This window comes from Populus nigra, chromosome 12, assembly GCF_951802175.1.
Source record: "Populus nigra chromosome 12, ddPopNigr1.1, whole genome shotgun sequence".
Classification (NCBI taxonomy): Eukaryota; Viridiplantae; Streptophyta; class Magnoliopsida; order Malpighiales; family Salicaceae; genus Populus; species Populus nigra.
In genome coordinates this window covers 15,283,588-15,306,046 of record NC_084863.1, presented here as the reverse complement: position 1 = coordinate 15,306,046, position 22,459 = coordinate 15,283,588, and the positions used below count along the sequence as shown (strand labels likewise).

Sequence of the window (22,459 nt, the reverse complement as noted above, 5' to 3'; positions counted from 1 at the left end):
CCATATATATTTTTATTCTCAACTCGTTGTTTATGCCATATCTGACGATGTTGCCAATCGATGAGAATTTAAAAGTCTTCTACTCTCATCTTTTATTTTTACAGCAAGATCATGGCCTTGTATTTTGAGAGTAGGCATCTTCCTTAGTATGGTTCAGAACTGTTGTGCCGTTGGATTCTGATCCAACTTGCAAAATAGGAATGGAAATGGAAGCCAATGAACTTGTAGTTGAAATTGATTTGGAAAACACAACTAGGGTTTCACCAAAACTTTCTAATGTCTCATTGATGATTCTTTCCATTGTTTATGTGTGTCACTAGCAGAAAAGAAAAGCATGGCTCTCCCAGCTGCGGCCATAATTTAGCCGGGGAGTCTCATATTGCAAATGGAAGATTTGGTCAACTAGCCTGCAATTTGAAGAACCTTGTATTGGATTTGGAGTGGAGACTGTGGAGTGGATAGGTCATGTTTGACATTCAACTAACTTAAAGTCATCCACAGGTAACCTGTCGTTCATGAGAAAATTCTTAAAGAACACCCATTTTCAATGGATGAATCTTGTTGCAAAATCAGGAAAACTGATTAGGAGTTTAGAACAATACAAGATTTATAACCGAAGCTTAAGAAAATACATCAAACCAAATCTAATCCCTCTTGTCCAGCAAAGATGTGGCCTTCTCTGTATCATTAGATTTAAATTTTATGAGTTTTTCTTTTATTTTTTCATTAAATTTAATGTTTTAATCAATACTTATATTTTAATAATATTGGTATTATGAACTCATCTCTATTTATAGTTTTGACATGATAATACATATCATATCATATCATAGGTTAGGAACCTAAATGAGTCTTGTATTTAAAAATAGTTTAAAAAACTTTATTAAATACTATGATTCAAGAAGTAAGTTGTATTTAAAAGATGATTCGGTGATTAATATTTGAAACTTTAACTGGGATATTTCATGTTTAATGCGTGATTAATATTTTAATGTAGAGTATTTTAAAAAAATATTTTTCATTTTAAAATGTTTCAAAATAAATTTTTTAGATTTTTTTATATTATCATATTAAAATTAAAAAAATATTTTTTTAATATTTTTTTAAAATAAAACACACTTTTAAAACATATATAAAAGTAAAAATACGGCACTCCCGAACGCTCACTGAATTAAATAGGTAATTCAACAAGAGAGAAGAATTAATGTAGTCCTATAAAAATAAAATAACACCAAAAAACCTAATATATAGACTTTTTACCTTCGCAAGTCAACTTCCCCAAGTACTACAGAATCTCCACCAGCTGTACCACTGTTAACCGTTACTCCTCATATAACCTTTCCTTAAACTCCACAAAAAAAAAAAAAATCCTTTCAAAATCTTGCACGCTCTTTTCCACCCATGAAAACAAACAAGAAAACCACTATGCAAGCGCCGCCCATTAGCAACCCCTTAGGTTTTCTCACTGAAGAAATCATCTTAACAATCCTTGACTATCTTAACAATGACCCTTTTGCTAAAAAGTCTTTTTCTTTAACTTGCAAAGCTTTTTACTCCATTGAAGCTCACCATAGGAAGACTCTTAAGCCGCTTAGAGCTGAGCTTTTATCAAGAGCCCTTCATAGATACCCTCATATTGAACATCTTGATCTAACTCTTTGTCCTCGCATTGAAGACAGCATGTTGAATGTACGTTGTTTCTTTGTCATGTAAGGATGTTTTGTGTTCTATAAACCTGTCAAGGTCAAGGTTTTTGACTAATATTGGGTTGGTGAGTTTGGTTTCAAGGTGTTTCAATTTGGTTGAGACTGCTTTGTCTAATGGGGTAGAGTACTTGAATGATTTGGCTACTGCTGCAATTGCTGAGGCTAAGAATTTGGAGAAGTTGTGGTTGGCTAGGTGTAAGCTGATTACTGATATGGGGATTGGTTGTATTGCTGTTGGGTATAGAAAGTTGAGGTTGGTTTCTTGAAATGGTGTTTGAAGGTTAGTGATCTTGGTGTGGAATTGCTTGCTTCGAAATGTAAGGATATTAGGAGCTTGGATCTCTCTTACTTACAGGTAATTTGATGTGATTCTTTGTCTATTTTGGGTTCTGTTCTCTGTTTGTTTTCTGAGAAACATGAAGGAAAGAAAAAGTCGAAGGCTTCTTGTTGAATTGTTGTTTGTTTTTACTTCCTTCAATAATTGATCTTTGTTGAAGTTATTATTAGGACAGTACATGCTTTTGATGTTGTTCTGTTATGTAACTGTGGTGTTTTTACTTCCAATATGATGTCACAATGTTTCCTTTGACTTGGATTTAAGTACTGATAAGAATTTAATTGTCTGCAATGTGATTTCTTGCCACTTGGGGTTGAAATTGAAGTTTGGCTTTTTGATGATTTGAACCCTGCTGCTGTTTCCCGACGCATTGTTTCTGTTTAGAGCACTAATCAAGTCTATGATTGGGAAAATTCTAATCCCAGTGGGACAATATTTGATGGTCAGCATTCCTGAAAAGTTGTCTCAGAAGATTCAAGAATTAGGTTATGCCCCGTGATAGTTTGTCTGAATTTATATATTTGTTTCTTCAGGTATGTTTTATGGTGGATAATACCTTCTAGAGAGGTTTAATGTTTGTTGACTAAAACTTGGTCAAAAAAGTTGCACGCGATATAAAAAGTCCATGCAAATGTAGCTACAAAGTGAGAATCTTTTGGTAAAGTCTCCTCTCCACTGTACAATTGATTGGCGCTTTTTAAGGAATTTACCACTTTAGTTAATTATACAGTATTATATGGTGGATTACTGCCTCGCTGATTTTGTGTGTTCTAATCAGCCTCCTAACAGTTTTCTTTCAAATTGTGGTAATTAAAATGCAATGCAGGCAGTTTTGAGAACTCTAAAATGATTGTGAGTTTGTTTGCAGATTACAGAGAAATGTCTTCCATCTATTTTGCAATTGCAGCATCTTGAAGATTTAGTCCTTGAGGGATGCCTTGGTATTGATGATGATGGCCTCTCAACTCTTCAACAGAGTTGCAAGTCACTCAAGGTACCTTTTCATTATAAATTAGTTCTGCATTGTTTGCAGGGTTGCAAATTTTGATGCTGTTTGTTGCTCTTTTTTTAAGTTGAGTTTGTTACCAACTCATGTAGGAGCGAAAAATTTGAATTCCAGAATTGAATGAATTAAGTCGAAATTGTTTTCTGTTTATTGAATTCCTAGGCGGGAATTCTTACTGTAGTCCATTTCACTAGCCCATTTCGCACAGGGTGTTTAATATTCAATCGACAATTTCTCTAATTTTACAAATCTAGCAGACACTTAATATGTAAACTGCCAGAACATCAGTCATGTGAGTTTGTCATCTCTGATAAGCGATGCTGAAAACCTAGGAGAACTTACTCTAGCTTATGGTCCTACTGTGAGTCCAATATCTAAAATATCTCCTGGAAGTTTTTGGTCACATAGAGGTTCATTATTAATACTTGATGATGGTTCAGGTTACTGCAGATCTAGCAAAATGTTTGCAGAACTTTTCGGTGCTGAAATCAGTTAAGCTGGATGGCTGTGTGGTTAAATGTTCTGGCATCAGAGCCATTTGGAAGTTGGCCTAACTCGGTCTAGGAATTGAGCTTCAGTAAGTGCTCAGGAGTGGATGTCCTGAACTGGAAGTCATTAACATAGCTTATAATGATAAATTTACTGAGGCTTCATCAATATCATTATCATGATGTTCAAGGTGAAAAGTACTTGAGATAAGAGGATGTCCTCATGTCTCATCAAAAGGTATATCAGCTATTGCTGTTGGATGTAGGCAACTTGTGGTGTTGGACATTAAGAAGTGCTTCGATATCAATAATAATGCAATGCACCCAGTTGCTCAGTGTTCCCAAAACCTCAAACAGGTATGGCATTTATCCGATCTCCTGGAACATTGAAATCTGATATAATAGGCTAATGGCAATTGTTCATTCTGTTTGTTGCAGATAAACTTGTCGTACTGTTCAGTAACAGATGTTGGCTTTTCGGTATTAGCCAGCATCAATCGCCTGCAGAACATGACTATGCTACACTTGAGAGGCTTAACTCCAAATGGCTTAGCAGCTGCTCTCTTAGCTTGCAGAGGGATAACCAAGGTGAAGCTACATGCTACCTTCAAACCATTGCTTCCCAAATCCCTTCTTGATTACATCAAAGCCCGCGGCTGTAAATTTCTTTGGAGAGATAAGGCATTCCAGGTATGAGCCGGTACCCTTCTTTCTTTATCAGAGTGTTAAATGCCTTGAGTTTGTATTGCTAGTCAACATTTCATATAATATGAAGTTCAAGAGAGAATTTTTTTACCTTTTCAAATGACTCCACTACCATTAATATGCTTGTTAAGACTTGGTCTTGGAATCTCTTTGCCATTTATCCTATGTAGATTACTGACTGCCTGCTTCTAGAGAAGGTGACCCCTACCTTGACAATGATCAGTTGGCCTATGAAATTTTAAATTTGTTCTTCATTTTATAACGAACCTGACAAAATATCAACACCAATAAGCAAAAATCATAGCGCTGATGTTTTTTTTTTTAATCCCACTTTGTAATATGGTTGACACTTGACAGGTGGAAATGGATCCAAAGGGATGGAAGTTACATTTTGGGCAAAGTCTTGAATCTCCATAGACTGTGAAGGAGAATATACATCCTTTTTAAGTGAATGGAAAAGGTCTTTTCATCAACTTGTGCCTGTGCTTTTACACCCTCTTTCTATTCTATTGAATGAACGGATTCTTAAAGAGAAAGGGATCACATGTTTTTCCTTTTCCTTTTCCTTTTAGGTAGGAAAGGTGGGAGGTGTGAAAAGAAAAGGGTGGCTTCAAATTATTGCAGTATTTACTGCTCTTCATTTAGCCCAATTTTGTAGCTTTTTGGCCATGCAAGAAGATAGAATCAAGCTTTGCTTCTTCTTTTGTTTTTTTATATAAGCTGGTTAAGGCTCCGTTTGTTTATTTGATGCGGTTTGATGCAGTTTATGTTTTGCCTCAACCATAAATTATTGAACACACACCACATTTTACTCTAAACTTTATCTTGAAATTACTTTGTTTAAGAAAAAAACTATAGTTTATAATTTTTTTGATATCTACTGTTTCAAACTACAACCAAACACATACTAAGATGAGATTTTTTGCTGCCTTCAAGATTTAATTAATTAAATGATGCCACCCAAACTCCCAGCAGTCTTTCTAAGGAGTTGATAATATTGGATTAAAAAACATGCCATATACCCACCAACAAGCATATGATTCAACTTCTTGCATTTGTTCAAGCTACAAGACAAGTCAAACGACACTCCCCAACTCCAAACAGCCATGTAATGCAAGCAATAAATATCAGTTGGCACAGAGAACTATTTTGAGACCCCTTAACATGGAAGGTGTTTGAGAAGAAAGCTTGTTTTGGCATCGTCATGACCTCCCATGGATATAGTCGTCGTCATGCTTACATCTATATATATATATGCCCAATGACTGGCCTTTTATACCCTAATACATTGAATTCAGAGGGCTTCATGAACTCAAAAAGAACTCTCATTTTCATAAAACTTGACTATTTAGTGAATTATTGAACCGTACTAGCAATGTTAAGTGTAATCCTTCCAAGAACGAGACTCTTGCATCCATTTTTTTGTGAAATAATAAATTTTGATAGCCCTACAAGACCAACCAGATTGACAGATTAATAAATTATGTGTCTCTTAACATTACGTCTTTGTTCCCTTTTTTTTGTTTTTTTGAAAATTTTCATTTCAGTCCCCTTGAGCAATTCCTAGCCCCATCATCGTACCTCTTATTCTTTTAGTGAAGTTTTTTGAGAATGCAAAGTCCACTGTCCTTGTCGGTTTCTGAATTGAAATCACAAACACGTCAGTGAGGTAATTAATAATTGTTTTTTAAAATATGTTTCTATCAAGAAACTAATCAAAGTTTTTTTTAAAAAAATTACTTATTATCCCAACCAACAAAGAGATACAAAGGGAAGGTAGGATGAGCACCAAAAAATAATGTATTCAAAACTCCAAGTGTAGCATATTCCATTTTCGTAATCTCGAGACCTCATCAAAAGTCCCTACCACTTTTCCTCTGCAAATAGGAAGGATAAATACAAAGAAAAGTTTTTGGACAGTTCTGTAATTCTAAAAAGGAAGAGAAAGCTGTCCCTTCCTGCCCTATACTAACACGTTATCTACAAGACTTTAGCACCCCTCTTCTAGAAATGCACTTAAATGTCTCCACCAAGATACACCAATCAACTGTTAATCTAGTCTTACATTGGATGCGACAGATTTAAGATCCGGACCGGTCCGATAAATCGATCCGAAACATTTTGGGTCTGTTTGGCTGTGTGTTTTAACCTGTGTTTCGTTAAATTTTGATTTTTTTTTTACTAAAATTGAATGCGGTTTGTATTTTTTGGATCATTTTGATGTGCTGATGTTAAAAATAATTTTTAAAAAATAAAAAAACATTATTGGCATGTATTTCGGCACGAAAAGCTATTTGAAAAGCAACCGCTACCACACTGCCAAACACACTCTTTATCGACTCAAGGTTTTAACCCAGTTAAAATTAAATATCAATTTATTAACATTTTTTTATATATAAAAAGCTTTTTGAATTATAATAATATTATTTTAAATTTATTTTTTAAAAAATAAATCAACATTAACCCATTATCTCCATCTATGACTCGAGACTCGTGCCGAGTTGAAAACAAGGGGGAGGCGAGATTTTTAAGTCCCAACTTGGAGGGGCAAAACCTTAAAAGAAGACAAGGTAGATCCGATGAGTAGTAGTTCTGAGACTGCATACAATGAATTTAGAGAGGACCACTAACAACCCTATCATTCTTGTAATGCACGTGTGTAGAACTAGTTGGTTGTGTTGATTAATAATATATACAGCCTTCCTCATCGAGAAAAAAAATTGTTGATGTTCTTGAGGTTCCTCCTAAACCAGAATAGAAAAAAGACTGCAGATTGCTGTGGCTGAGTTTGAAACTATTTATTATTTGTTCTTCTTTATTTGATCTTATGTAGAATTCTTGTATTAATTTTCAAGCATTGGCATGCTTTCACTGAGTTTAAATAAAAATAATAATAACTTCTAACTTGTTTTGTTTTTCTAATATTGAAAGTAAATCTTTTGGATCATGAAAACATTTTTTAAATTGTTTAAATAAAAAAATTAGATTTTACCAAGAAAATATTTTTTAAATTGTTTTTGTATATCAAAACTAGATCTTTTCGATCATATCTTAAATAATCGTTTATATTAGTGTATATTAAGTATTGTAGTATTTGATATTTTTTTAAAAGTGTTTCTTATTTAAAAATACATCAAAATATTTTTAGTTATTATTTTAAAAAAATAAATTTAATTAAAATTACTGTGAAATAGATTTTTACTTATAAAATAAATAAAAAGCATGTGACTGTTTTCATTTTAACTTGAAAAGTTTTCTTGTCAAAATAATATTTAAAAGTGGATTAATTAATTAATTTACTTGGTGTAATGACATCACAATTCTAAACTTCATTGATTCTTTGACAACATAAGTAATTAAGAAAGAAATTATTAATTCTACAGAAGGATCAAGGCACTGTTTACTGATAAAGGGCTGGTAATTAATGAGGTATTAAGGCCTCTAATTATATTTTATGTGTTTATCTATGATGTAAACTATCAAAGGGATATGATCACATGGAGGATTGACAAATTAAATTGGATCAGTCAAAGAACAAGCTGAAGAAAAAAAATCAAGACAACTCAAGGGTTAAATTATATAAGTGAATGGTAGACCAAAGACTCTTAAATTCTTTTTGTCCAAATTCTAATGTCAAATTAAGTTTATTGTAAAACTAATTTGCCCATGCATGTTTACTTCTCATCAAGAACACTAGAGTGTGTGTCATTTTGAAGTGATTTAAGTCTTAATTTAGTGATCTTACATGAATCAATACATGGATTAAGGAAAAAAAAGTCTTTCTTAATTACCTTACTAATTAATTAAGAGAAACAATCATTTAAAAACACATTTATTTCCAATTATTCACTTGTGTAATACATTGGAGCTTTAAAACATCATTAATTTTCCAAAATAAACATGCATTAATGAAAATTGCAAATGTCATGAATAAAAGACATTTTTGAAATGTTGGTTAAGTGAGTTACCGAAAAGTATATACTATAAATATTTGCAATTATAGTTTAAATATAATAGAATTTCTCGTGAGCTTCCTCCCCTACATTATCTATAATCGTGTTTAACCCAAAATCACATGTTATTTTTCATTAGCCTCCGTGCCTAACAAAAGCCTAATACCACCAGAAATGGAGGAAAAAAGTTTCCCAAAAAAAAAAAGAAAAAAAAAAAGAGAGAGAGGATAAATCCACAAATATCCCAGTCTGTCAGCCGCCATCCAGTCAAACCCACTAATTTTGACCAAAAGCTCCCCCGTCCACACAAAAATGGCTAAAAGGCATGTTTGATCCCTTTACTTTTCTCAATTCATCAAATCAAAACCCTTAACTTTTAATGTTTGTCAAATTAACCCCTCTACTTGCTGGTGATTCAAACTATTTTATCCAACTCCCTCACTTAAGTAAAAAAAAATTATAATACATTAAAGAATTAAAAAATTCATCATTTCACGTGAAAATATATCAAACCTCTAGTTTCTATTTGATGTTCTATTTAAGGTTCTATCATGATATGAAGACGCAAACCTTCCCTTTCACCTAGCTAGATGAATGTTATGAGTTATTTTTTTATAAAAAAAATAGATTATTAGATTAATTTATGCATTAACAGTAACTAAATTGCTTTCCCAAAATGAGTAATGAATCAATAGGATTGAGGATCACAAATGTGAGGGATTGATATCACAAAATAGGAAATTTATAGGGACTATATAAGGGTTTTTTAATCTTTCTTTGGTCAGAAACTCCCTGTACCTTCCCAGAAACCTCCCCCTTGACAACATAGCCCCTTTCCTTGTGCAATACGTGACCATTTTCTCTTCTTCAACGCCACAATCTCTCCTATATCATCACCAAGCTCCCTCTTTCGATCAGAATTTCTAGCTCTCTCTCTCTCGGTCGTTTTTCATATATTTCCATGGCTGCTTCTTCAGGGAGCTTAGACACGTCCGGGAATTCACACCCACAAAGCAGTAACAACTATTTTTCTTTCAGCACTAATAGTTCTAATCACTACCCTTTCATGACCTCTTCTTCTTTCACTGATCTTCTTGCTTCAAATGATGAAGAACCCATTAATAACAACACAGGTAATAGTAAGTTGGCTGATAGGATAGCTGAGAGAACTGGGTCTGGCGTGCCTAAGTTTAAGTCTACTCCTCCTCCTTCGTTGCCTTTATCCCCTCCCCCTGTTTCTCCTTCTTATTACTTTGCTATTCCTCCTGGTTTAAGCCCTACTGAGCTCTTGGATTCTCCAGTCTTGTTAAACCCTTCTAATGTAAGTTTTTGTGTTCCTTTTTGATGTTTTGGTCTAATGGTTGCGTATAAAGATCATTGCTTGATGATAAAGTTTTGAGCTTTTTGGTTTGTTTTTTGTGTGATTGAAGCTAAAGATTGTTTTATTGTCCACTTGACGGGATTTTCGGCTGATGGGTTTTGTTTGTTTGTTTTTTATTTTGTGTTCAGATTTTGCCATCTCCAACAACCGGGACATTTCCAGGTCAGGGTTTGAACTGGAAGAATAGTTCTGGTAATATCCAGCAAAATGTCAAGAAAGAAGACAGGAGTTTCTCTGATTTCTCTTTCCAGCAACCAGCAAGGCCATCCACAACTTCATCTGCCATGTTTCAATCTTCAAACTCCACAGTTCAGCCTGTAAGTATCAAGTTTTTTGGTGAAATTTTCTGTTTTGGTTATGTGATTGTGTTGTTTTAACAGTTATTGGTAATTTTCAGGGACAGCAACAAACGTGGGGTTTTCAAGAACCTGCAAAGCAAGATGAGTTTGTTTCAGGGAAGAGTAATATGGTAAAAATGGAATACAATTCTAATTCCATGAAGAGTTTCTCCCCTGAGATCGCTGCAATTCAAGCAAACCCTCAAAGCAATAATGGGTTCCAATCTGATCACGGTAATCAACCACAACAGTATCAGTCTGTTAGGGAGCAGAAAAGATCAGATGATGGGTATAATTGGAGGAAGTATGGTCAAAAACAAGTTAAAGGAAGTGAAAATCCAAGAAGTTATTACAAGTGCACATTCCCCAATTGTCCAACAAAGAAGAAAGTCGAGAGGTCCTTGGATGGACAAATTACAGAGATAGTTTACAAGGGTAGTCATAACCATCCTAAACCTCAGTCTACTAGGAGATCTTCATCAACAGGATCTAATCCTGCAATGATTCCAGCTCCTAATAGTAACTCTAATGAGATTCAAGATCAGTCATATGTTACTCATGGTAATGGACAAATGGATTCATCAGTTGCCACTCCTGATAATTCATCAATTTCAATTGGGGATGATGATTTTGATTCACAAAAGAGTAAATCAGTAGGTGGTGATGACTTGGATGAGGATGAACCTGAGGCCAAAAGATGGTAAGTTCTTGATTAATTAAGGAAATAAAACTTCCAAACATATTGATGGCTTTATTAGAGGGAGGTCTTGGAATGTTTGGTGTCATTATTAATCTTGTCTTTGCTTATTTCAGGAAAAGAGAGCGCGACAATGAAGGAATTTCAGCACCTGGCAGCAGAACAGTAAGAGAACCAAGAGTTGTAGTTCAAACCACCAGTGACATTGATATCCTTGATGATGGGTACAGGTGGAGGAAATATGGGCAGAAAGTGGTCAAGGGAAATCCAAATCCAAGGTAAAAAAGCTTACTTTACAAGTTTTGATGAAAGATACTGTTTAGCATAAAGTTTCTTAGATGGGAAAATTAAACTAATCTTGGTATTAATTAATGTAATCTTGTTACAATTTCAAGCCTTAAAGGCTGAACTTTTTGGTCACAAAACCACGAGCCCTCAATTTCTTTCTTTGTGTTATGTTTTATGTCGTGTTATGACTTTGTTTCTCTAAATTTGGTATGATTGTGGCTTCACAGGAGCTACTACAAGTGCACGTTCCAAGGATGTCCTGTAAGAAAGCATGTTGAGAGAGCATCACATGACCTTAGGGCAGTGATCACTACCTATGAAGGAAAGCACAACCATGATGTTCCCGCTGCTCGCGGCAGCGGCAGCCGGTCATTGCAAGACCACAGCAACAATGGCAACAACAATGCAGCAATGGCAATTAGGCCATCAACAGTAAACCATGTTTCTAACAATCCCGTCAACAACCCTGTAAGAAATCAAAGGGCACCACCAACAGCAACATCCGAAGGTGACATGCCTTTTACCCTAGAGATGCTGCAAAGTCCAGGAAGTTTTGGTTTCTCAGGATTTGGAAACCTCATGGGGTCTTACATGAATCAATCATCAACAGATGAAGTTTTATCAAGAGCCAAAAGAGAATTGGAAGTAGAGAGTTTTTGGTAGGAAACTACTGCAAAGGAATCACACGATGAATAAGAAAGTACTCGTCAAATCCATTACATTAATTTGCATTCAGTTTGTTTAATTGTTTTGTTGTATATTTCTTCTACAACTACAAAAGGGATTTGGTCTTTTGTGTATATTTCCAAATTGTATTTGTCGTAGCACGTAGGAGTTCTTGTTGTCTATCCATCCATCCATATCTTTAACCTATTTTTTGATTGTTAAGGCCTTTTGCTACGCTACTGCAGTGCCCACCTCAAATCATTTTTTTGTATCCCGTTGAATTATATACATTTTAGTATTATTTGTTAATTTAATTTATTAGGTTTGAAAAATGAAAGTCTATATTTTCTAAGGCAAATGCTCCAAAGAGATACGTCACTTGTGTGACATTTTTTTATATAAATATTGTTGTAATTATATTTTTTAATCTGATCATGAGAAGTTTTATATACTGTAACATCTCAGGATTGTTAAACTAATTTATAATTTTATTTAGAAATATTATTTTATTATATTTTTTAGATTGGTTTTTATGTATATTTTAGTAATTAAATTTTATAATTTATTTTATTTAAGGTTATTATAGTTTTATTATCTGAGTTAAAAGGTTAAACTAAGTTGTTTTTTTAAAAAAATATTTTGAATTTTTTTAATTAAAATATTCTATTATATTATTTTAATATTTTTTAAAAAAAATATCTTAAATTTTTTTTATTTAAATAATATTTTTTTATTTATTTAGTTTTTTTTAGACCTGTTAAATTAATTTATTCTTAAGTTTTATTTATATTTAAAATTTAAATGGTATAATTTCAATTAAATTTAATTTTAGAATTGAAGGAATGGGACCACCGATTACTTTGATGGGTCCCATAATCACGGGCTTTAATGGTCACGCATACGCCATTGGTTACGTAGGCCTTGGACGTTTGAAAGAGTCAAAGATGAGGGCTGGCTGGAGCGTGGAGTTTGCTTTGGTAACAAGTTAGTCAAAGTCAGCTCTTATATATATATATATATATATATATATATATATATATATATATATATATATATATATATATATTAGTACTACTCATGGATAATGGATGCTGCCTGGTAGCTCCCTCTTGTGGGTCCCTTTTCCTTGCCTACCTCCACCAATCTACCGTGTTGCCTCCTGTCCATCGTCCACACACCACTTCAACCTTAATTCTTTTGATTTTTTTTTTTAAAATTAGTATAGTTAATTAAAAATATTAACAAAACAGTACAGTTTGATTTTCTTTTTGAAATAACACGGTTTTGTACATGTTATGATTAGAAAACATAATTTTGATAATCTGTCGTTATTTATAATAGTAATATTTTTTAAAAAATATTAAATGAATAGAAAAGAAAAAATAAAAAAAACTACAAAATTATTAAAAAAAGTCATCAACTATGACCCGAGTGGGCCATAATTGCTGCTCTAAGGTGGAGGGTAGCCCACTTGTACCGGAAAACAAGTATGACACACTCAAGTCATCATTTGTGATTTTATTTAATGTCGTTGTACTTGTCTCGTCAAGATTTTTCATTTATTATCTTCTATCCATTAAATATTTTTTAAAGGATATCGTTATTTGAATAACTTCAAGCTATAAAAATCATGTTTTCTAATTATAACATGTATAATCCATATTATATTTTGTTTTTTTCTTTTTAATTGTGCCATTTCACCAATATTTTTTTAAAAAAACATGTTAAAACCAAAAATAGCCAATTCTTTTATCCAAAAATCTAGGCTTCATATCTATAAATTTTATCAATTTAATTTTAATTCCTTTAAAAAATCTCAATTAGATCATTATGTTCATGTTTATTAACTTTTTTAGAAAAACTTTCTTTAAAATTACAAACTTTATTGCATAAACACATGATCAGTTGAAGACAACTAATTAAAATAAATGAAAGAATTCAATTGAAAAATGTGAGAAATATTTAAGATGTACTCGATAATATTTATAAGTTTTGGATATAACAAAAATGGTATATAAATTTTGAACTAAGCTGAGGTTCTCATCGTTAATTTTGACAGATGAAGGTATTTTCAAATCGGTTTTTAAGAGTTACAATTCTATTTTATATGGATAAATTTGTGAGGGATTATTTTCTTGGATCCAAATCTATTATAATAATATAAAAACCATAATTATTAACCGTACACTAATTTAATCAAAAAAACTCAGAAAATCTTGAATTTAAAATTTAATTTGAATCAAATTTCTAATGGAATTAGATAAGATATTAAATAAACTAAATTCATGCAACCTAGCTAAAGTTCTAATGACACGATTGATCGAACCAAACCTAACCAAATTAACACTAAAACCTAAGTAATCCATGTTGACTTCTAATTTTTTTTTCTTTTCAATCAATATCATAAAAGTCTATCAAATATATATAAACTCTTTTACCATATAAGTTTATCTTGATATATGGAAAAAATAAATAGTTTTGAAAGCTTGAGAGATGAAGACATTTTGCTTAATGCACAAGGTGCATCTAAAAGAATATAGATTGTACAATAAGAAAATGTCGACGCTGCCCTATTCACCGACCGACCCAACAAGGCCGAAATCTATCTTGTGTTCACATCCCATAAAGGTGCTTTTGAGTTCTTCTCTTTAACCTATGTTTTGTACTCTTGTTTAATTTCTTTGATACCCAAAAGATTTTTATTCATTTTTCAATGATTTTAATGGCCATGTGCGTGAAGCTACCTTGGGATTAATTGTAAAGAAATTGGCTTAGATGATGAGATCACCATCAATATTATTATATGTGTAATAGCTACCATCCAACCATTGTAATAGCAACACACAATGGGGCGGGCACTCGCTTGCTTCTTGTGAGAGAATTGCTAATAATTTATTGGTTTTGATCTTTCATGGGAAAATTGATAGAGATTCGATCATAAAGGGCTTTGGATCTGGTTGCTTGTTCGAGTTCTTGTTCCCATTGATTTGAAATAAAATTACATTCAATATCGGGCAATATCGGGGGGAAAGCATAATGTTTTTTTAATAGAGATAAAAGAAAATAACATGCATGATTTTTTTTAGATTAACATGAATGTTCGGATGAGCTTATTCATATCTGAATTAATTCCACGGGCACTGAAGTTAACAACTATATAAGCCTCCAGTGATCCTGAAATTTATAAGACTCGAACTGCTGACATTTAAGGAGTAAATTTAGAGTCTGACCAGTTAAGTTACACCTCTTAAAGTTAAAACTACATGATTTAATTTGTGGGATGAGTGAGGATGTTATCATTATAAGAATTATTAAAACAAGCTTCAAAATAAACCAAATTAAGAGGACAAAATATTATTTTTGAAAGGGCTGGGGATAAATTCATTAATATCATAAATAATATATTAAAAGTTTGAAAGACAAAATCATGATATTTAACAGCCTTGAGGGTGCCATGGCCATGCATATCCCCGTGCTGGTGTGGAAATATATATATATAATTTGATTCTCCAAAGCAATATTCATTACATAATTGCGTAGCTAAAGTTGACTAAAAACTTCACTATTATTTTTTTTTAATTCATTTATAGATTATAGTTTTAAGCCAAGATTTATCACGAAAGGCCGTAACGTGCACCATCACTTATGGTTTCCAAGTCTCGAGTATTTTCAAGTTGTGTTTTCGTACATGGCAAGAGCCAGGTTCTCAGTCCATGACATGCCTGTTCACAGGAAAAATAGACTCACACTAGACTTGGATTGCGCCCCCTTCTAGCCAGTGTTTTCAGACTTGACGTTGAAGAACACTCGGTTCACCAATCGGGAGGTCGATGCAAAAAAAAAAAAAATTAATAATTAAAAAAATCAAAACAATGCGGTTTTAATTTATTAACTCTTTAAAAATCATGATTGACGGTCGACCTTATGATTAATTACTCTTTTATGTAATAAATCATGATCTTAAATCATTAGAGTTTGGAGCTTTCCATGATTGACGGTCCTTGTGATTCGCTTCACCATAATTTGGGATTGAAAATCTAATTAAATTCATTATTTTTTTAAGGAATTATTCAGTAATTTTAAGCCATGTTCCTCTTGCTGTGGTATGTATATAAATAATTATTAGATAATATCCATAAATTGCTTCTTCCACAATCACACATAATAAAGTCGAAATTTACTTGGATAAGATCACCAAAAATCTTGTACGTATTGGTAGCTGCCATCAAACTAGCTAGCCTTTCTTTTGTGGTAAGAATATCTTTGAATTATTTTACGTATAAATTATTTATTAAAAAAATATATTAGAAAATAATATAAAATATATATCAAATTTTATTCATAATGAATATCTAAAGCACAAGCAAAGCTAATCATGAGTCCTAAGACCCATCATAAAATAAAAATGATCGTTTGGCTAATTATTGTGTGAGTGCGTGCTAATAGTAAGAGATTGGTCTAATAGTCAATAAGGTTTATTCCTTCTTTTATTTTATTTTTTTAATTCAAATTTTTTAGTATTATTATCAAGATAAAAGAATATGATATGAAAATCGTCTGAGAAGAAATCTAATCTTTATTGACATATAATTTAATTTAAAAATAATTTTAACTATTAAATAAAAATTAAATCTTATCTCACATAATCTTAAGTTACAGTTTTCATGTGAAGACGGAGTGCTATAATGTGAATATTAAATAATCTAAAAGGAAAATTAAAATGGATATATAAATATACATTAAAAAAAATCTAAACAGAAGATTTCTCTAATTTCCAAACCTTTAAACCCTAAAAGTTAAAACAACACTTAATAGGCCCGAATAAATTTAGCCAGGTCCGCTAACAATTAGCAAACTAAACCAAGCCCATGAAAATCAAACTAACCACATTTCCCGCAAACTACCATAACGGTCACGCCACATCATAACCGAATTCACCACTCACACAATGCCACCTGTTCACTGACCCCACTTAAACCGTAATGCTCCCATTTTACCCTCCAACCCCTCTCATATTTTCAAACTCCACCATCCCTCCACCCCCAAAATCTCTCTGATGTAATGGAGCTCTCTAAAAACCTCTTAATAAAATCCACTCTCGCACGTCTCCTCTCATTTATCGTTTTATTCTTCGCCGTCCGTTTGGCATACTTTATAGCAGTCAAAGGCCGATCCTGCGTCTCTAATGACTTCTGCTTCTTTCCTCCACAAAACCTCGACTTCACCATCCACTACCACTCCGCCGCCACCTCCCGTTGCACCGTCGATCATTACCTCTCCGTCTTCCAGGACCTCATCGCCGATGGCTTCCTCTCGCCTATCTCAAAATCTCTCTGCATCGAAACACTAACTGGAGAAGAAATCATAGCTCTGAAAGAAATTGGCGTTATTGATTCAACCGGAATCTCAAAGAAATCAAAGAAAATAAAGAAATCATCTCCACCGCTGATTCTATCGAACTATCCTCTATCGTTTCATGACAACACTTTCGATTTCCAGTTCACGAACAACCTCGACTGGTCAGATCAACCCGACGAATTCGGGTCAGAGCTTTGTCGAACTTTAAAACCGGGCGGGTTCTTAGTGATCCATACAAAATCGAGAGATTTATATAGCTTACAATCTTTACTTGATTTGTTTAATTGCTGTAGATTAATCAAATCGCGTGAAATCAACGGTGTAGATTCAATGTTGATGATGATAATTAGAGAGGTTGTGTTAATGAAAGTAAGAGATTTTTTGTGGAGGGACAATATAGGTAGTAATTGCTCGATTTCGAGGCTAAAACGGGAACTAGCAAAAAATGCCGAGGCTTTGATCGCTAAAGAACCATTGAAGCCATGGATTACATTGAAGAGAAATTTGAAGAACGTTAAGTACTTAAGTGATAGTGTTGATATTAGTTTTAAGAGAAAATATGTTTATGTTGATGTTGGTGCTAGGAGTTATGGTTCAAGTATAGGTGGCTGGTTCCGAAAAAGTTATCCGAAACAGAATAAGAGTTTCGAAATTTATGCCATCGAAGCCGATAAGGTGTTTTTCGGGGAATATAGATCGAAAAAGGGTGTTCAGCTATTGCCTTACGCGGCGTGGGTGAGGAATGAGACCTTGTTTTTTGGGATCAGCAGGTTTGTTAATAGGAAAAATGTGGAGAAAGGCAGGGGGATGGGGAGGATTCAACCGGTGGTGCAATCGTCGATGAGTTATAAGGCAGATTTGGATACGATTGAAGGGTTTGATTTTGCAGAATGGTTGAAAAATGTGGTGGTGGAGAGGGATTTTGTGGTGGTGAAATTGGATGTTGAAGGGACTGAGTTTCATTTGATTCCGAGGTTGGTTGAGACAGGTGCGATTTGTTTGATTGATGAGCTGTTTCTGGAGTGTCATTACAATCGGTGGCAGAGGTGTTGTCCGGGGCAACGGGGTGTTAAGTATCAGAAAACTTATGATCAATGCTTGCAGCTTCTTACTTCTCTCAGAAAGATTGGAGTTCTTGTGCATCAGTGGTGGTGACTGGTAATAGTGTATGCATTTTCTTTTTTTGTTCTGATAGGTTGTTCTTAGTTTTTTTGCAGTGAAGAAATTGTAGATTCTTGTGTTTTTGTCTGGTTTCTTATGTTCTTGAATTGTTACTCAACTAGAAGTTCCGTATATCAGAAACTTTGTTTGAGAGACGCTATCAGTTCATTCTGCTTCTTCTTCATATTTTCTGTAACTAAAAGCCTCTCAGCCCTCTTCTCTTTCCAGTAAGAACAATATCACAGGAAAAAAATTCGTCTATGCAGCTTCAGAACCCTGCAACAGTATTAAATTATTGATGTTGTTTGTCAGGTTGTAGGCATGACTAATTCAAAAGGCCTCTGGTTTGGTTATGACCCTTTAAAGTACACTCTGCCTCTCTTGCTGTTGCAGCTTTCTCTTATTTCTATCCTCACGCGTTCCATTTACATCTTTCTCAAGCTCCTTGGCCAACCTTCTGTTGTTTCTCATGTACCTGTAAGTTCATCTCTCTACTTGTTCTCTCCCCATGCAAATCGTTTCTAAATGCATCACTCTGATGTGAGAGGTTTTCATCTTGGGCACAACTTTACATTTACAGACAAAATCTTCCCACCAGAAGGAAGAACTGCATACCTTGTCAGTGTTTGGTTTGATGCTACGTATTTATCTTCCAGATTGGGGTGAAGATAGATCCTTCCATCATTTTGAAATCACGTAAAGTTGTGCTAGCTATAGGAATGTTAGGCTTCTGCATTCCTTTTGGTTGGCATCATATGTCAGATTAGTCCCGTGCCATTCTCTCTCACCGGACGATACTACGTACCACAAGTTCTAAAAATGGAAAAGGAACCGGTAAGAATGCCTAGAATGTAGCATACATGTGCACTTTGGGTTGGTATAAACCACATATTAAACCTGATCTCTTCTACACCTGTTGGATCGAACTTGGTCAACCTCTTAATAGGATCCTGTTAGTATTTGATAAGCTACAAGAAATTAATTAGCAGTTACCACCAATGTATTGCATCTTACAGGGTGAAGATTTTGCTTAATATTTTTTTTAGGAAACTATAGAAATGAAGTATAATCCTTTTTTATTTATCTGTGGTTTATAATTCATATGTGGTAAATCACATGCTGTCCTGTCATAAAACACAAACATTAAATCCACAAAAAATCTTTCTGTACCACATTTTTTGTAGCTGACAAGTAGGGTAGATAATAGAGGATGAGATTTTTCCTCCTCTAGTAGTAAACAATTTTCGACCCAGAAGAAGTAGGTCAACTGACTCCTGATGGCTAGTGGTATCAGGGCCTCAGAAAAAAAAAAGAAGCATTAGCACACCCGCACAATCCTCCTGTCCCTTGAAGTCCTTCACACCCTTTTATCTTCTTTATGGGCAAGGCTATCTAGACATCCAAGAGCTTGTTTTTATTGCATTATTAACAATGAATGCATCGAATCCAGACCTTCAGAATCTATGGGTGTGCCAAGGACGTGCTGGTATAATATCAAAAGGGTATTTTTATGGTCAGAATCCACTTTCCCATACAACTCCTGCTGTTTTGGCACAACTCAGCTTATCTTCATTATGTAGTGTCTTATTACAATACATCCTCACCCCACTTGGTGAAAGCGCTTTCGTTTCATTGCTGCTGGTAAAACTTTCTATTTCCCTGTAAAAATCTTGTTTTAGTAATCTCAATACAATTCATTCCTGACCGCAATGCGGTGATCTTCAGGTATATAACTCAGTTTATGTCTTGAATTTGGTCAGGTAGGGTTCATCCTGGGACCAACACTTTGGGGAAGTAGTTCATTCTTGACATCAGTTTATTCAATAAAAAGTATCCAGACCAGCTCGACATTTGCTTTCTTTGGATGCATTTTTTATATATTTTTGATTGGAATAAAGATGGACCTGGGGATAGTGAAGAGAGCAGGAAGGAAACCTGTGGTCATAGGCTTCCTTACTTTCTTGTTTCCAGTAACGTTGAACCTGATTGTGGCTGGAATTCTTAGCGGAAAAAGGGAATTGAACCCGGTTCTACTTAAGTCTATTTGGCACGTTGCAATTTTTCAAGCTGTTACCTCCTTTCATGTCATTGTCTGCCTTTTGGCTGATCTGAAACTCGTTAACTCGGAGCTTGGCCAGTTAGCTATATCTTCATCAATGATCAGTGGCATGTGTAGTTGGGGCCTGGTTATTGTGATTTTATTTATAACAGAACTAAAACATGAGCCGTTTTGGATTCTGCTGTGTCCTATATCGTTGATTGTACTCATATTCTATGTATTGAGGCCCCTTATGGTTAAGATGATTGCGAAAACCCCTGAAGGAGAACAGGTCAAAGAGGGATACGTGTTGTCTATCTTTATCATGGTATTAGGAACTGCATTCCTTAGTGAAGTTTTAGGGTACCATGTGGTATTTGGGGCTACCGCTTTGGGCATCGCAGTGCCTCATGGGCCACCATTAGGAACAGCATTAGAGAACAAGATTGAATCATTTGTTTCTTCGATCCTCCTGCCAAGCTATTTTGTGTTAAGTGTCTCACGCGTTGACCTCCTTTCGATACATTCTGAAACTGTGTTTGTTATCAGTATGTTTGGTTTAACTAGCTTCATTGGGAAAGTTTTGGGCGGCATGTTGCCTGCACTCTTCTTCAAAGTTCCTCCTGTTGAAGCATTTTCACTGGGCCTTGTAATGAGTTGTCAAGGCATTTCTGACGTTCTACTCGTACAGCATGGCCACCTCACTTTCGTAATGACCTTACCCTCTGTTTATCCTATTCTTGACATACAAATTTCCTTACTTGTTATAGATTACTGCCTCATACTGTGCCGAAACTAACATGTTTTTGCTTGTCGCATGCAGCTTGTTGACCGTCAGATGTACAGTATGATGGTCATAAACATGCTTTTTGTGTCAGGAACCTTCACACCTCTAATCAAATTCCTTTACGATCCATCCAGACATTACAAAGCCAGCAATAAAAGAACAATCCATCATACTAGTCTCAATATGGAGTTTCGCATTCTGGCCGGCATGTATCACCAAGATTCCACGCCTTGTATGATTAGACTTCTCGAGATTTCCAATCCAACAGCCAAGACTCCCATGTGCTGTTACATAGTCCACCTGGTCCAGCTCGTTGGCAGTTTATCCCCACTCTTCATGTATCATGAGCCTGGAGCAACTGCAAAACTCCCCACCAAGGATTGCGGTCGTATCATAAATGCCTTCAGATTATACGAGCAAGAGAGCAATGGTAATGTTATTGTCAACTTATTCACATCCATATCGCCTTTTGCCTCTATACATGAGGAAGTTTGTAGGCTTGCCGTGGAGAAGAGAACATCCGTGGTGATTATCCCATTTCATATGCAATGGGGATTTCATGGCATAGAAGACATCACAGAAGCCAGGGCTGTTAACCGTCATATTCTTGCGAAGGCCCCATGCTCTGTAGGTATCTTGGTTGATCGAGGCACCTTAAGTGCCTCCAAACACCATTTTGTATACAAAATTGGAATCATTTTTGTTCATGGAAGAGATGATAGGGAAGCTTTAGCATATGGTTTGAGAATGGCGAAACACGCAAAAGTTTCTCTCACTGTGATCCATTTGATCGATCCGGCCGAGGGAGCCGTGCAGTCTCTTGATATGGATCTTGACGATGATATTATCACTGAGTTCAAAGCCGCATCCGCTGGAAAAAAGCGTCATTCCTACATAACGGAATTCGTAAAGGACAGTGTAGAATTGATTACTGTGATTAGATCCGTTCAAAATTCCTATGATCTAATTTTGGTGGGGAGACACCATCGCAGCTTCTCACCAATATTTATGGGACTTACTGAATGGAATGAGTTTCCAGAGCTTGGATTCTTGGGAGACGTGCTAGCATCATCAGATTCCCAGTGCCAGGTTTCTGTGCTTGTGGTGCAACAACAAGTGTATAGAGCTGGAGACAGGATGAATAGTGCCAAAAACCTTTTGGAAGATTCAGCAGAAACTGTAGAAATAATTTTTGAGTCTACCCAAGGTTGGAAAGACATAGATATTAGTAGACATAGGATGCAACCACGCTAGATATCTACTAAATATTTCTGTCTATGTAATGTAATGCTATAGGAACTTTTTTATTTTGAAGAGAATATATTTGCTAAATATGGCCTGGGAATCTGAATCAGACTCATGTTAGGTTCCTTTAAGGAGCAACCACAAGCTCTAAAAATGAAAGAAGAACTAATAAGAAGGCCCAGAATACAGCATGTGTACTTTGGTTGCATAAAAAACATCATAATACTAACATTCTATAGTTGTTCTGATCTTTTCTATACCTGTCGAAAGAAAAGCTCCGGCGACAACCTAGCAGGATTCTGTCA

At 34.6% G+C, this 22,459-nt stretch overlaps 3 protein-coding genes and 1 long non-coding RNA gene across 7 annotated transcripts; all 4 read left to right on the top strand.

Moving 5' to 3' along the window:
- Positions 1–1,146: 1,146 nt before the first annotated feature.
- LOC133669635 (uncharacterized) lies at positions 1,147–4,985 on the top strand. 4 transcript variants are annotated; one of them, XR_009833929.1, is made up of 7 exons: positions 1,147–2,061; positions 2,369–2,485; positions 2,577–2,701; positions 2,912–3,037; positions 3,490–3,894; positions 3,976–4,227; positions 4,600–4,985. It is a non-coding gene; the product is annotated as an uncharacterized LOC133669635 (long non-coding RNA). The 4 variants fall into 4 exon arrangements; XR_009833931.1 differs by lacking the exon at positions 2,369–2,485 and having other exon boundaries at positions 1,149–2,061; positions 4,600–4,702; positions 4,815–4,985; XR_009833928.1 differs by lacking the exon at positions 2,369–2,485 and having other exon boundaries at positions 1,150–2,061.
- Positions 4,986–9,006: 4,021 nt separating this feature from the next.
- On the top strand, positions 9,007–11,874 carry LOC133669994 (probable WRKY transcription factor 25). Its single transcript, XM_062090372.1, has 5 exons — positions 9,007–9,516; positions 9,705–9,893; positions 9,974–10,614; positions 10,728–10,889; positions 11,127–11,874. Exons 1-5 carry the CDS (start codon positions 9,157–9,159, stop codon positions 11,560–11,562), a joined length of 1,788 nt encoding a protein of 595 aa, XP_061946356.1. The 5' UTR covers positions 9,007–9,156; the 3' UTR covers positions 11,563–11,874.
- A 4,744-nt stretch (positions 11,875–16,618) lies between these two features.
- On the top strand, positions 16,619–18,282 carry LOC133669120 (uncharacterized). Its single transcript, XM_062089145.1, has one exon. It carries the CDS (start codon positions 16,627–16,629, stop codon positions 18,076–18,078), a length of 1,452 nt encoding a protein of 483 aa, XP_061945129.1. The 5' UTR covers positions 16,619–16,626; the 3' UTR covers positions 18,079–18,282.
- Positions 18,283–19,709: 1,427 nt separating this feature from the next.
- LOC133668954 (cation/H(+) antiporter 15-like) lies at positions 19,710–22,246 on the top strand. The gene is made up of 2 exons (XM_062088963.1): positions 19,710–20,831; positions 20,946–22,246. Exons 1-2 carry the CDS (start codon positions 19,983–19,985, stop codon positions 22,161–22,163), a joined length of 2,067 nt encoding a protein of 688 aa, XP_061944947.1. The 5' UTR covers positions 19,710–19,982; the 3' UTR covers positions 22,164–22,246.
- The last annotated feature ends 213 nt before the right edge of the window (positions 22,247–22,459 follow it).

What these genes read in the sequence shown, in the direction of transcription:
- LOC133669994 (XM_062090372.1), top strand. Translation starts at nt 9,157, where the DNA reads ATGGCTGCTTCTTCAGGGAGCTTAGACACGTCCGGGAATTCACACCCA. An exon ending in GAACCTGAGGCCAAAAGATG is followed by an intron (nt 10,615 to 10,727) that starts GTAAGTTCTTGA and finishes TGCTTATTTCAG; the next exon opens with GAAAAGAGAGCGCGACAATG. An exon ending in AAGGGAAATCCAAATCCAAG is followed by an intron (nt 10,890 to 11,126) that starts GTAAAAAAGCTT and finishes GTGGCTTCACAG; the next exon opens with GAGCTACTACAAGTGCACGT.
- LOC133669120 (XM_062089145.1), top strand. Translation starts at nt 16,627, where the DNA reads ATGGAGCTCTCTAAAAACCTCTTAATAAAATCCACTCTCGCACGTCTC.
- LOC133668954 (XM_062088963.1), top strand. Translation starts at nt 19,983, where the DNA reads ATGGACCTGGGGATAGTGAAGAGAGCAGGAAGGAAACCTGTGGTCATA. An exon ending in AGCATGGCCACCTCACTTTC is followed by an intron (nt 20,832 to 20,945) that starts GTAATGACCTTA and finishes TGTCGCATGCAG; the next exon opens with CTTGTTGACCGTCAGATGTA.